This window comes from Teleopsis dalmanni, chromosome 1, assembly GCF_002237135.1.
Source record: "Teleopsis dalmanni isolate 2A chromosome 1, ASM223713v2, whole genome shotgun sequence".
Classification (NCBI taxonomy): Eukaryota; Metazoa; Arthropoda; class Insecta; order Diptera; family Diopsidae; genus Teleopsis; species Teleopsis dalmanni.
The window spans coordinates 49339056-49352830 of NC_051846.1; the positions used below are offsets into that span (position 1 = coordinate 49339056).

At 30.2% G+C, this 13775-nt stretch overlaps 2 protein-coding genes across 3 annotated transcripts; both read left to right on the top strand.

Annotated features, from left to right (window-relative positions):
* Positions 1-4011: 4011 nt before the first annotated feature.
* LOC119668853 lies at positions 4012-7582 on the top strand. Of its 2 annotated transcripts, none has more exons than XM_038078519.1 (4): positions 4012-4257; positions 6656-7067; positions 7144-7409; positions 7463-7582. In XM_038078519.1, exons 2-3 carry the CDS (start codon positions 6678-6680, stop codon positions 7375-7377), a joined length of 624 nt encoding a protein of 207 aa, XP_037934447.1. In that variant the 5' UTR covers positions 4012-4257; positions 6656-6677; the 3' UTR covers positions 7378-7409; positions 7463-7582. The 2 variants fall into 2 exon arrangements, with proteins under 2 accessions (XP_037934447.1, XP_037934448.1); XM_038078520.1 differs by lacking the exon at positions 4012-4257 and adding an exon at positions 4480-4514.
* A 1883-nt stretch (positions 7583-9465) lies between these two features.
* LOC119664351 lies at positions 9466-10194 on the top strand. The gene is made up of 2 exons (XM_038073867.1): positions 9466-9826; positions 9895-10194. Exons 1-2 carry the CDS (start codon positions 9524-9526, stop codon positions 10156-10158), a joined length of 567 nt encoding a protein of 188 aa, XP_037929795.1. The 5' UTR covers positions 9466-9523; the 3' UTR covers positions 10159-10194.
* The last annotated feature ends 3581 nt before the right edge of the window (positions 10195-13775 follow it).

The following is a 13775-nucleotide window of genomic DNA, read 5'->3' on the forward strand; positions in this document are numbered from 1 at the left end:
GCTAACAATTATGCTGACTGATTCTTCTTTAATAGCTTTACAGTTCTTGGTAAACCATTGACTTTATAACCAATGCATTTGTCGTGCAACAATGTACCTAATGGTTCTCCAATCTTTCATTTTCTTTTTTTTTAATTTTTCTCATGATTAATCTGATATTTGATAACATACCCAGCTTTACATCTTTTGATTCTTGATTCATCTTCTTCTTGAGTTAGTGCTATTACGCTCTTTTACTCTATAATGGCTGGGGGGCTTATCTCAACCCCACACTAGGCTTTAACTAGGCTAAAAAAAAAATCATATCATTTATTTGTCTTTTAGTTGATGACGGACCTTAAATCCGCATATCTTCCTGAGAGTCCAGAAGTGGACTTGAGGATTGTTATGGCGGGGTTAATTAGCGTATCAACTTTAGTGAATAATTTTAGAGCTCTGTCTCTGATATATTTTTTCACTGAGTCAATCCTAAGATCTCTATGTATGTCTGTTGATCTAATATACCATGGAATCTTAAACAGTTTTCTTAAAGTCAGGTTTTGAGCTATCTGTAATTGCTTTAAGGTAGTATTTGAGGCTTTGCTACATATATGTAACACATCCGTACAGTAGTGCAGGTCTAATTACTTGCGTATAAAGTAACATCTTTTATGTATGTTACTAAAGTGGTTTATCTTAAAATTTTAAATTAAAAAAATTTTGAGTTAGATCACTTAAAATAAATATATATACCTATGTAGGAACAATATATACATAAATACATTGTTGCCATTGGAATAATAATAATTAATTAAATATGGCGCTGTCGTTCTATTGGAAAAACCACTAATAACATGTGGTAAAAATTTGAATCAGAAACAGAGCAGATTCTATTAAATCATACTTTTGTTTAAATTTTGTGTATTATTAAAATATTATTAAATCAACTAAAACTTAACGGCTTTATAGAAATAACGAAATACATACATACTCGTACGACAATGAGTAATGCTTTTTGTGTCTTTATGAAAATTATTTCAAAAAGTTTACCGACAGCTCGGCTGATAGTATTTTTTTTAATTATAATCAGTAAATCTAAAGTTATATATTAAAAATCTAAAATAAAACTTATTTCGCTTTCAGCAACCCCTAGAACGTAATGTAGGTCACGTATATCACAATCACGTAGCACTCATATGAAAACAGAATGCATTAATCAAGCTCAATCTGTTTATTAAAGATACTACAAAATAGAACCAGTTTTATTGCGTTCTCATCATTTTTATGTACAAACGACAAAGATTGAATAAAAGCTTCTCAATCTGTTTATAAAAACATAATAAAAAATTTAAAAACAGAATGTAGTAGAATATATAAACAGGGAAAGTAATTAGATATCGTAAAAAAAAATATGATGTTAAAAATATATTAAAAAATATTTAAAATAAATTTAACGTGCATGCAATTTAATCAAATAGTAATATATTCATAAAACAATACCGGTAATACCACTTTTTGCAAAACATAGCAGAAAAGTATCTGTTCTTTTAAATAATGTTTATACCATTATGACATGTTAGTTTTTTATGAAACACTAATGTTATTGTAAATAAAATTCTACAAATTTCAATGAATTCTACTATTACTAATAAATCGATGGACAATATTTACACAGATGTATATTTATTATATTACAAAACACAGAGCTTAAAAAATATGGCTGTATTTTAATTTACCTTAATTATCTGAAAACCCAACTTAACTTAACCTAAGTTTTTTCTATTATTTATGTTGAGGCTAGTTGAGTCAGTGCACTTGAGCACTTTTACTCTCTACTAACTGAGAGGTTAGGTTAGTCAAACTAAGCAACAACTGACTTCAGATCTACATACCTTCCCGTTGAGCCTATCACCATACTGAGATTCAATAACGCGGTATTGGTAAGCTTGTTGGTACATAATTATCTTATAGGTATATGTCTTATGTTTTAGTAGATGACATAGTAGATGAGAGACACTCTCATTATCTTCCCGTTAGCTGCAACAGGTTTGATTGTGTTTGATAGTTTACAGTGACCTGTAAGTAAATCTACCAAAAGACTGATATCTCTACGGGGTATCTCAATGAAAACTTTGGATTTCCTTTTATCGAAACGTGACCAGATTGCATACAGATGCCTACATATCGTTGAGTCTTCTGATCTTTTATTAAAAATTTCAGCACAGAAATAACTCAGTAACAGTTTGCATGAAGCCAAATATTTAACTTCATTATTTAAATTAATTAATTGTCCATTACGTAGTACTTATATGGTATATATAATATACACATTTATATTTTATCTTGTGCAAACTTAAATGTCATTTATATTTCAAAAAAAATTTTAGAAATAGATAAATTAATTATTAATCTCATTTTAATAAAAATTTTTCAAAACATGTCACTTAGAACATAAATATAGAGAGAAGGATTTTGCAATAGTATTTATGAAATATATCTTTAGAATGGACAGTTGAGTGATGTTAATAGAAATAAATTAAATATAATAATTTGGGATTCCAATTATTTTTGACTCATTCCTAATTTCTTATAGAAGATATTCATTATTAATGCATATAGACATTATTTAATAAAGCTTCTCCCGAAGTAAATTTCTGGCTACGGATGCAGTATGGGTTTCTGCAGTTAGAATCACATCAGACTAGATATTTGTTATTTAGTTTTATTAGACGAAAATTTTAAATCTAAACAATAGTTTCTTAATGTTGTCACTGCTTTGAATGTACCACTCGTATATATCGATTAAGCCTCTATTGGTCAGAAAACTCGTAACCACAATGTTTTTAATCATTACTTTTGGATAATTATAAACGAATGTACATTATACAATATGAAAACTAATGAGAAAGTTTAGAGGTGTAGGTCAGGTATTAAGACAATAAAAATCGCGCATTTATATAAATAAAATTATCTGTTTTCAATTTATTTACATTTTACTTTTAATTAAAGGTTTTTCAAGTACTCATTACGATAAAATCGAGTTCTACAGTTAGTAAATGATATGCAAAAAAGTCAAAAGTCTAAATAATAAAAAAAAAAAAAAAATATTATGTCAGAGAGAAAAAAGGTAAATATATAGTTATTAATATCAAAAACTGAATGCAATTTTTTAATATGAAATTATATCTATATCCATATTATGATGATAGTGATGAGGGGTTTATTGCAATATATATCAATCAGTAAATTACCTCCTTACTAGGTGTGGCTATAATGTTGCTTTGCGTGAGACTAAAATATGGACTAATATAAATATATATATAAAATTATACACAGTTTAGTACAATCCATATTTCTTAATTATAGTTAATAATACAAATAATTTTATCGTTGATATATCATTATAGACTTATTTTATTTAAAATATTTTATTATACTTTTATGCTTTAAACTAGTTATTTCATATTTCTTAACAATAATTAATAACTAAAATTATTTTATCGTTGATATATCATTATACACTTATTTTATTTAAAATATTTTATTATACTCATGTACTTTAAACTAGTTATTCTCGATATATTCCTGCTATTGTCAGAAAATTAATTTTTAAATAATATAGTATTACTAATAATTATAATTATAAAGTATTTGATTTACTTACCAGTGGCTGGTGCTCTACACAGTACCTCCTGTTCCGGTAGAGATTTATGGATAATTGCTTTTGTTTTCTTTTTGACAATAGACGCCGTTACACTTTTCAATGGTATCTGTTCAAACATGCCATATACTTTATGACCGGTAAATGCGAGTACAAAACATATTAAGATCAAACCCAACAGCATGAAAGCATAGGCAAGAAAGTCCGGTATGCAACTGATTCTATCCAACATTTTTAAAAGTCACAACTTTAGCTTTGCTCTGATTTTTTCCAAAATTACGTTGCTTTAATATTTTTTTCAATAAAACAAAATAAAATTTTTGAAACTACAGGAATTATATTTTTCATATATTTGTATTTTAGTTATGTAAAATTTTGAATAACTTCTGCCAAAACCAAACTGTCAGTCTCAGTAACCAAAGATAAACTGAACTCAGTAATGAAAAATTGTTGACGTTTCGGTAAAATATTTTTACTCGTTCGATATTTTTGTTCGATTCGTGTTGAGAGCAATTTTTCTATTTTTTAAACAAAATTTAAGCGAACAATGTGAGTGAATCCAAAAAAAGTCTCTTAATTTAAATCAATAAAGTGCAAAACATTTTCAACGTTTTAAGGTCAGTAAATTGTTAATAATAATAATATTTATTAGTTTATAATATCAAGTAAAATGTGTAGAAGAAAAACTCACATAATACTAATATATATGGCTATAGGTGTTGGTCATAAACACCCAGTATTACCCCTATTTTTTTACACATCTTCATGTTTCTAAGGTAGATATAATCTTTATTCAAAAAAAACACTAAATAATATAATAAAAAATCTTTCCTTTTGATATAAAAGTAAAACTTTTGAACTTATCCGAGAATAAGTAAGTATCTCACCAATTTTAATACCGAACTCTTTACTTTTACATATTTAAATCAATTATTAAATATAATCAATTATTATAATTAATTATTAAAAAGTTACTAATTAAGTTATATTATTTTTGTACGAGAACAAAATTTGAACCGAAAATTTTTTTGGTTTGACATATAGATGTAAACTTCAATGAGTTGTTCTTGTAGTCTGCCCTATGAAAAGTGTCATCAATTATAAACGATTTGACTGTCTATTCAAAATCTAGACATACTTAACAACCTTCCTTCGATTAAAACCCCTCAATTCCTTCCTTTAGTCGTTGCATTCCCTTGTGTGTTTCTAGAACTTTATATTCGAGTATTTTCTGCTGCTTTTTAACGATAGTATTCTGATTATATATCCCATCCATTATAAACTTTTTTATTTCATGGTTTTACGTAATAGTCATCTTCTATAACCACCTCCCTCATGATCTGATCCAACTATGCTTTGAACAATTCTCTTATTGAACCGAAATGTTGAAATTGGGTCTATGCAATCGTTTAAATGAAGTTGTTACTTTAAAAATAATTAGCTGAGATTATGTAAGAAACATTTGGTTTAAAATAACAGTTGCTAAAGAACAGCAACACGTTTTTAATTCCAATCACTGTTTATATATATTAAAGTTCAATAGAAAGGTTGCCGTTTTGCGATTTATAGGTTCAATTAGGTTAGTGCCATTTTATGCGGACAGTTAAGTTCATATCAAATGTGTAATATTTTTGATATCGAACTTGAAGGAAAAATCTAAAGATAAAAGTGGCCTGTACCATTTATATACCATGCACGACTCATTGATTCATACATGCCTACAGACTAAAAAGTCCCCACGTTTTCAGCTTAAAATCCTGGAGATCCCTATAGTACGACCAGTTAACGTATGCCTTTATAGGGCAGATTAAAATAACACTTAATGTGCTTTAATCTGATTGTGTACTAAGTATTTTGTCCGCTTTGACAATATTTATTATTCTAAAAATAATGCTCTCTAATAAGGCTCTACTCTTAAGTGTTTGTCAACATCTGCTTTACCATGAAAGAAGAGGTGGTTTCCCCGATTAATATGTTTCCAGATTTTATATAGTATCTACGAATCTCAATTTTATCTCGATAAAACTGGAAGTACGAATTACTTGTTAGCCTTAACCGGTATAAGGTACTAATCCTCGATTAATCCAAACTTTTATATTTGGAATTAGCGAGTGCATACATCTTGATTTTTGGGAATGATCCCACCAATGTTACCATTCATTAAGGTAATTGCCTCTTATTTTTATATTTTTTTTATTTCTTTTTTGTGGATATTGTAACATATCTATACACAAAAAAGTATCTTTTAAATTAAGGCACTTCCAAAAGTTATCAAAATACTACTGATAGTACAAAATTTACAATTTGAATTGACTTTTCTATATTGATAAAACGTCCGTGATAATTTATCATAGCATAACTTCACGATTTAGTCAAAGTCGATATTTGATAAAAAGAAAAATTAAGTATTGTTTTCAGAGCTCCTTTAACGTTAAGCCCACCGAATAAGGACAGTAAATCTTTCCTAATAGTCCACGACGGATTTCCTTATATATATTATCCTTGTAATATATTTCTGCTGAAAAAAATTATACAAAATAAACAAACTATACTACCATACTTATTTATTTGGCCATAACCCAGGCGCCTCTGCTGCGTGCGCACCTTCTCCAGTTCAGTACATCAAGTCCGGTTAAAAATGTTTATAAATTTCTATTCCTTATATTTCATTTACATATATAATATCATCATAATTTGTTTTTTATAATAATTCATATACACAATATAATATTTACAATATGAAGTTTGAGTTATGGAAGCAGAATTGTATGTAATTTGCTCTCAAAAACCTTAGTGCACTGCTTTTGGTTCGAGTAATAGAAAATTCGAGTTATAGAAGTTCGAGTTATAGAAGTTCGAGTTATAGAAGTTCGAGTAATGGAAGTTTGACTGTATATACAATTATAATTATATTACATTTGGATTTTATGACAAATATTTTTCAAATATTTTTTTTCAAAAAGATATTACTTAAAATTTTTATTTCTGTTTAAAAACATAATTTAATATTTTTAGAGAAAAGGTTTAAAATTTCATAATGGACGACGATATCTCTTCGGAGAATAGCGTTAACAGTATTTTGAACAATGAAGTTGAAGATTCAGATTTGAATTTTGCTGAGATGTGTGTTCAATCGGAATCCTTCATACACAATATGACTTTCCCTAATAATGAGCTTCCAAACGGTTTTCAATACAATGGTTCGCAAGAATGCTTTTACAACTTAATTCCCAATGAAGCCTGTCCACAATCTTCTTCTTCCAATTGCAAGAATGATTTGAAATCTGTGGGATCCAATCCTTTTATAAATTTTTTGCGGGATTTCAGATTGGATCATAAAGATATGGCAGTTATAAACGCCGTACAGTGTGGCGCAGCAGAGTGGAGAAATTTAGAAACGGCTACTAAATTGGCGTATTTCAAAGAGGTACTAGAGATACATAGAGATATTAAAAATACTTTAAATTTTTGAAGTTGTAAAAACTGTGATTTTCTATTTATAGGCATTTGTAGCCAACGGGGGAAATGTAGATGAAGAAGCATGTGATGATATGAATGCAAGTGGAGAGGAGCTTGTTGATGATAACTGTAGTGAAATGTTTAATGAAATAAGATCACCTCCAATTCGCTCTGCTGTTGCCAAACCGAAACGCTGTAAAAAACGTAAGCGTGGAAAGCGCGCTGAAAAGCGTAAAGTACTTGGTCAACCGGGACGTAAAGCCTGCAAACGTCGTTAAAACCGTAGCTAATGCGATATAGTATATAATAAGTGCGTTTCGTAAAATGTTTTTTATTTATAATATTAATATCTGATATTTTTAGATTACTATATCACAACTAAGAATATGAAACTAACAACTATTGCAGACTATCAATTTAAAATTCTAGTATTTAAAAAATCCTAATGATGTATATTGATACAGTGATTAACATTTTGAATAATACATTAAAATGGATTTTTTTTCAAATACTAAATCTATAATTGACAAAAACATTTTCGAAATAAAAGTGAAAAAATTGAAAATCGTGAAAAAATCTTGTTATTGAAAATGATTGAAAATGTTATATTTGCTTGAATAAAATTCTTTTTATATAAAATTTAATAAGCACTTAATTTATTATGTATGTTTTTTAAACTAAATTAACACAAAGTGTTGTAACTAAATTGTTCTTTTTTATATATAGCTTTATTTTAGGATTATGAGAATATTATAGTGTAGTAGAAAATTTTATTATTTAATGCATTCTGAATATTAAAAGCTACGTAGCAGTCCTTGTAACTACTGACCCCAATTTACATATATATATATACATATACCTTCTGCTCAAGAAGTATAGATTTTGTTGTTTGTTAACTACTCCTTAAGTCATAGACCTTTTTTAAAAATTTTTTTTTGTTATGTTGGTACACCCTTTCTAGATATATGGTACAAATTTGAGCGCCATCTGTCAATTAATTTGTTTACAGCAGTTGTTAATGTGAGATTACCTCAAGTGCATTTAGCGATTTTTACTATGGAAAATTCATGTTGTACGCGATTTTTTGACCAAACACGGCACCACTGTCATCGCTCAGGCACCATATTCGCCATAAAATATACTCATATTGCCCCTTCGTGGTAAGCGTTTTGAGTCGATTGAATCGCTAAAAAAGAATTCGCTGAAGGAACTAAAAGTCATACCTGCACGGGCCTACGAAAAGTGTATGGAAGATTGGGTTAAGCGTTGGCATATGTGTATCGCTTCAGAAGGAGCATATTTTGAAGGAGATAAAATAAATTTGGAATAAAATTTAAATTTGTGTGTTTCATTTACAAAATCCAAGTACTTTTTAAGCAGATATATAGATATTTATATATATATATATTGTGAGATATTCTTTTAATAGTTTTAGCTGAAAAACACGAAATCGAATAACGTTGGATTCACATGAGAATTCTGGTTGTAATTTAAGCTGTCAAAAATTTTAAACTGACATCTGAAATCAAAAAGCAAAGACATCGATTTACAGGATGTATCATTGTAACTTGATTATTAGATATATTATATGTATACACTTTTTAACTACTTTCACAAAATATTTATTTACGATATATAAACATACGATATATACATGTAATAAGTTTTTTTTTATTTTGTATGAAAATGTCATTCATTCCTCAAATTTATGCTGATTTTATGGTTTTGTAATTTTAATGTGAATCGTATTTAAAATTACGATTCAATTCTATTTTCTATATTCTATTTCACAATTTCATGTTCTATGTCTATATTCTTGGTTTGAACTTGTTTTGCTCACGAAATCAGGAATAATTTGAAATGAGTATAATCTAGATTCACGGGCGGTTTTGTTTGTAATTTTAGCTATTAACATTTTTCATTTTACATTGAAAGTAATAACTGACAGTTAAAATTACAAACATGACAGCTACACTTATTAACAAAGCTCTCGTGTGAATCCAGTATAAGAGTATGGTGTGATCCCTGACACATGAAATTATTTTTATAACATCTGTTATTCTGGATTCTCAGGAAGATATGCTGATTTAAGTTCCGTTATCAACTAAAATACAAATAAATGATATGATTTCTTAGCCTAGTTAAAGCCTAGTGTGGGGTAGAGAAAAGCGCCCCAGCCATTATAGAGTAAAAGTGTTTAATAGCACTAACTCAAGAAGAATCAAGAATCAAGAATCTGTTATTTAAATATATATTTAAATAATATCACTTTACATATATAAAAATAATTTGACAATAAATGAAGAATTTAAAAATTTGATAATAAAAATAATTTCATTTCAATATTTTGATCCTTTAAAGTTGCATTCAAAATTTTTGTCATTGCGTAAAACATGAAATTTTACTGAAAGAAAATTGCTAGCAATGATGTCTTCTTCAAAAAAAATTCCAAAAAATAAATTTAAAAAAAATTATTTAAATCAAGACTTATGTGACAGTTGTAGGTTAGCAATTAACAATGCTCATACAATTTGGTGTCCCAATAATTACTTAAGAGATACGCACTTTGAAACCAGCTCCACTGATAAAGGACCAAATCCTTACATAAATTTTCTTAAAGATTATAAAAGAGAGCACAAAGATTTAACGACAAAGGAAACTATACGCCTTGGTGCTCATAAATGGAACAACTTACATGCTGACGATAAACTGATTTACATGCAAGACGTAATACTTATACTAAGTTAAAGTTTTTTTTTGATATTGAAAAAATTTTTTTCTTCTTTAAAATATAGGCATTCTATGGTAGCCTCAAAAAAAAATATAATATGCAACTCAATAATTTGATTAAAATGACAGAATCAGATACTGAATTTTATGGGATTGACACGAAAAGCAGAATATTTCCAGGTAGAGGACGAAGCTCCACGTGTATATGTCAACATAAGTCTACTTCAAAACACAGTTCTGTCATAAAACGTAATCTTGCTACAAAACGTAGTCGTCCTTTAAAACGTAATTCTGTTGCAAAACGCAAATCTCCAGCTCGCCGTAAGTAAGCAAAGTAAACACGATAAATGCCAATGAAAGGTAAATAATATATTTGAATTCTCTTTCGATTATTTTGAAATAAAATAAATATACATTAAATTAAACAAAATTTACAATAAAGATATGCAAACTTTATAAACATTGCAAGTTTTGATATTGGAATCTAATTTGAACGTTAAAATTCGGTAGCTAAAAAATTTGCAATCCAAATATGTTATCTGGGGGTTAAAAGAATAAAGGCCCCTACTACCCACTTTCATATACTAATCTATATTTTTAACATAAACCACTACTCCTCCAGGTGTCGCCGTAAAAGTGATTTTAATGGGGACGTTTTACGTTGAAAAGTTAAGCCTCCAAATGTACTGAACTATATAAGATCTTATAATATTTAGTACATTTACAACGTGTTTAAATGACTAGAGCTATATAATTGGTTAGTGTCAAGTGCATTTAAATGAAACTTATAACTTTAAATAGAACCAAAAAGAAAACCGCATTAAATAGTCATCATGAATCTCAAATACGCATAACCAAAAATATTTATCTCTTAAATCACTTAAAATATAATCACTTCCATCTCTACCGTATCTCAACCAATCTTTTCATTTGGTATATGTAGGACTGCATTTTGTAAAGATTAGATATTGTTTTATTGCGTCGTGCACAGCTACAGAATCCATACTGGAATCATATCAGTCGTAATAGGACATTCAAAAAAGCCAGGTAGAGCCTGATAGATTTGCGGTTAAGTTGTGCTTGTAAACCTGAATTTATCTGTCAATGGGCACAATTATTGATACCTCTTTAGTTCAGAAAATAAAAGTACTTCCAACTGAGACTAATCAAATTATAGTTGGTATTATTATAATATTTATTTTAAATTTAGTTGCAAAATAGAAATTTTAAGTATAAAATAGGATCCGTCAGAAATGTAAAAAAAAACCCTGTTAAAAATGATGTAAAAGAAGTAATAAACTAAGCTCATGATCAATAGTTCTGTTCCACGAACTATTCGTAGTAAAATTCAAGTAAAACAGAAGTATAGTAGAAACTGAGAGCGTAACACAAATAAAGTACCAAATTACGTTCTTTACACAGATATTCATGGAAAAGTCTGGTGAATATAGCAGTGCCGCGCAAATAAACAATACAAAAATTTAAGATGGAACCAAATTAGCTGATTCACACATCAACACAAATTTTACTTGAAATAAAATGTTTGTAAAATTTCGACAGGGATGTTACGCTCTCTCAAATGCTCTCCTTTACTTGAAAATTTCCTGGTGGAAAGAACTTGTTTATACTCAGTTTTACTTAAACTTACTACGAGTAGCTCGTGGAACAGACCTAATATTTCAGACTTACATAAAGATGATATCATTATTTCAAAAACTAAAAAGCGAAGATTTTATATACAAATATAAAGTTTTTTGAATTAAATTGAATTTTTGTTTTTTATTTTTATAAAAATAACACGTCATAAAGTATAATTTTCGGAAATTAAATTTACTCGAAAAACGAAGTAGTACTACAGCCCATTTCATTAGGAAAGTACTCTGAGCAAAAACAAATTACATATTAAACATATATCACATATATATAAAATCAGTTTTACTTTATATTTTGTTGTTGCATAATTGTCCTACTCTACTCAAATTCACAATTTGTGATCATCTACTGTATTTCCAATCAGGTATTTTTTTTTTTTTTTTTTTTCTCAAAAAAGGGTTGGGAAGTAGTCTCCGCGTCACTGCATCCTCGAGGATTATTGTGACATACCCACTTCAGTTCCATAGACGAGTGGCAGTTAAGAATGCCAGTATGTCCTTTGGAGAGATGTTGCCTACTTCCGTTATAAGCGGATAGGCAATGGATAAGTAGCGAAGTCTGAGTCTTGCAAGACTATCACAGTGACACAATATGTGTTCTGCTGTTTCCTCTTCTTCGTAACAAAGTCTACAGCTATCGTCTCCAGTGATACCTAGATTCAATAAATGTTTTTTAACTCCGCAGTGTCCAGTTAGAAAACCTGTGACAAGTCGGATGCCACTTCTGTTCAGCATAAGTAGCTCCCTAGTTCTGGCTTTTGATCGAAACGGCATGGATTCTTTTGCTTGTCTGCAGGTAATTGTATTATCCCAATCATTCTGAGCTGCTTTTTCCAACCATTCATTAGTTTTAAGTTTGAAAAAGCTCCACGAAGGACCGCAGAATGGTTGTGGCCCAATATAGTATGATGCCGCCCCTTTTCTCGCTAGTTCATCTGCTTTTTCGTTTCCCTCAAAACCGCTGTGCCCTGGAATCCATATTAAGTGGACTCTGTTCTTTTCAGCAAGGTCTTTGGGAAGTAGAAGGCATTCCCACACTATTTTTGAGGTTACTCGAGGTGAGCGTAGTGCCAGGAGTGCCGATTTACTGTCAGAAAAGATATATATGTTTTTTCCCGTGACGGGTTTACCTTTATATACCCTGAGACATAATTCAATTGCGTGTACTTCAGCCTGAAAAACTGAGTTTTCTTTACTCATACTCGCAAATATTTCCTCTTTAGGTCTTACTCCATATACTCCCGCCCCCACTCCTTCCATCGTTTTGGAGCCATCCGTGTACCACAGATGGTAGTCTCCAGCGAATGGAGGTATGTTCCGTTCCCATTCATTTCTGTCTGGTATTAGTATTAGGAACTTTTGGTGAAAGTTGAATTTAGGTAAGCAAATGTCAGATATGGTGATATTTAGTCCTTTCTCTCTTTGCATTTCCCTACCTAACAGGGAGTTATCGAGTAGTCTTGTTGATTGATTGCTAGTCAACTGTAGCTTGGCCATAAAAGTCATTGCTTCCTTTTTGACTAGTAGGTGAAGTGGGGGGAGCCCCAATGCAACCTCTAGGGCTGCTGTGGGGGTAGTTCTCATCGCTCCACTTCTCATTATGCAGGCTAATCTCTGCAGCTTACGAAGTTTATCTATTACAATCTTCTGTTGTGCTTTTTTGTACCAGATAGCTGACCCATAAGTTACAATTGGTCTGGCAATAGATGTGTACATCCAAAGGCTGAGTTTTGGATTAAGGCCCCAGTGCTTACCAATGAGGTTTCTGCTGGTCCATAATGCCTCTCTGGCTCTTCGTATAACATTGTCTACATGAAAATTCCACGTCAACTTCTCATCTAGAATCATTCCCAGGTATTTTACTTGGGTAACGGATGATAGCTCTTCTCCATTTAGGAATGGTAATTGGAAAGTACTCTCTTCCTTTTCTTTGTGAAGACTACCAGACTTTTTTCTTAGGATTTACATTTAATCCTACTTCACTGCACCATCTACTAACGATGTTCAGGGCTTGTTGGAGTCGATATGAGATGATGTCTTCATATTTACCCCTGACAAGTATGACTATATCGTCAGCATAGCCTTGTGCCTCGAAATGTTTGGCACTGAGTCGATGCAAGAGCTCGTCTACTGCAATTGACCACAGGAGTGGGGATAATACACCCCCTTGTGGGCATCCTTTTACAGTATGTGCTTTTATTTCGGCATTGCCGAGAGTGGATTTAACCATTCTATTTCTTAGTACATTGCTTATCCATGTGCGTGTCGTATCATCTACTCCTCTGTCATGGAGG

What these genes read in the sequence shown, in the direction of transcription:
- LOC119668853 (XM_038078519.1), top strand. Translation starts at nt 6,678, where the DNA reads ATGGACGACGATATCTCTTCGGAGAATAGCGTTAACAGTATTTTGAAC. An exon ending in AATTGGCGTATTTCAAAGAG is followed by an intron (nt 7,068 to 7,143) that starts GTACTAGAGATA and finishes TTCTATTTATAG; the next exon opens with GCATTTGTAGCCAACGGGGG.
- LOC119664351 (XM_038073867.1), top strand. Translation starts at nt 9,524, where the DNA reads ATGATGTCTTCTTCAAAAAAAATTCCAAAAAATAAATTTAAAAAAAAT. An exon ending in AACTGATTTACATGCAAGAC is followed by an intron (nt 9,827 to 9,894) that starts GTAATACTTATA and finishes TTTAAAATATAG; the next exon opens with GCATTCTATGGTAGCCTCAA.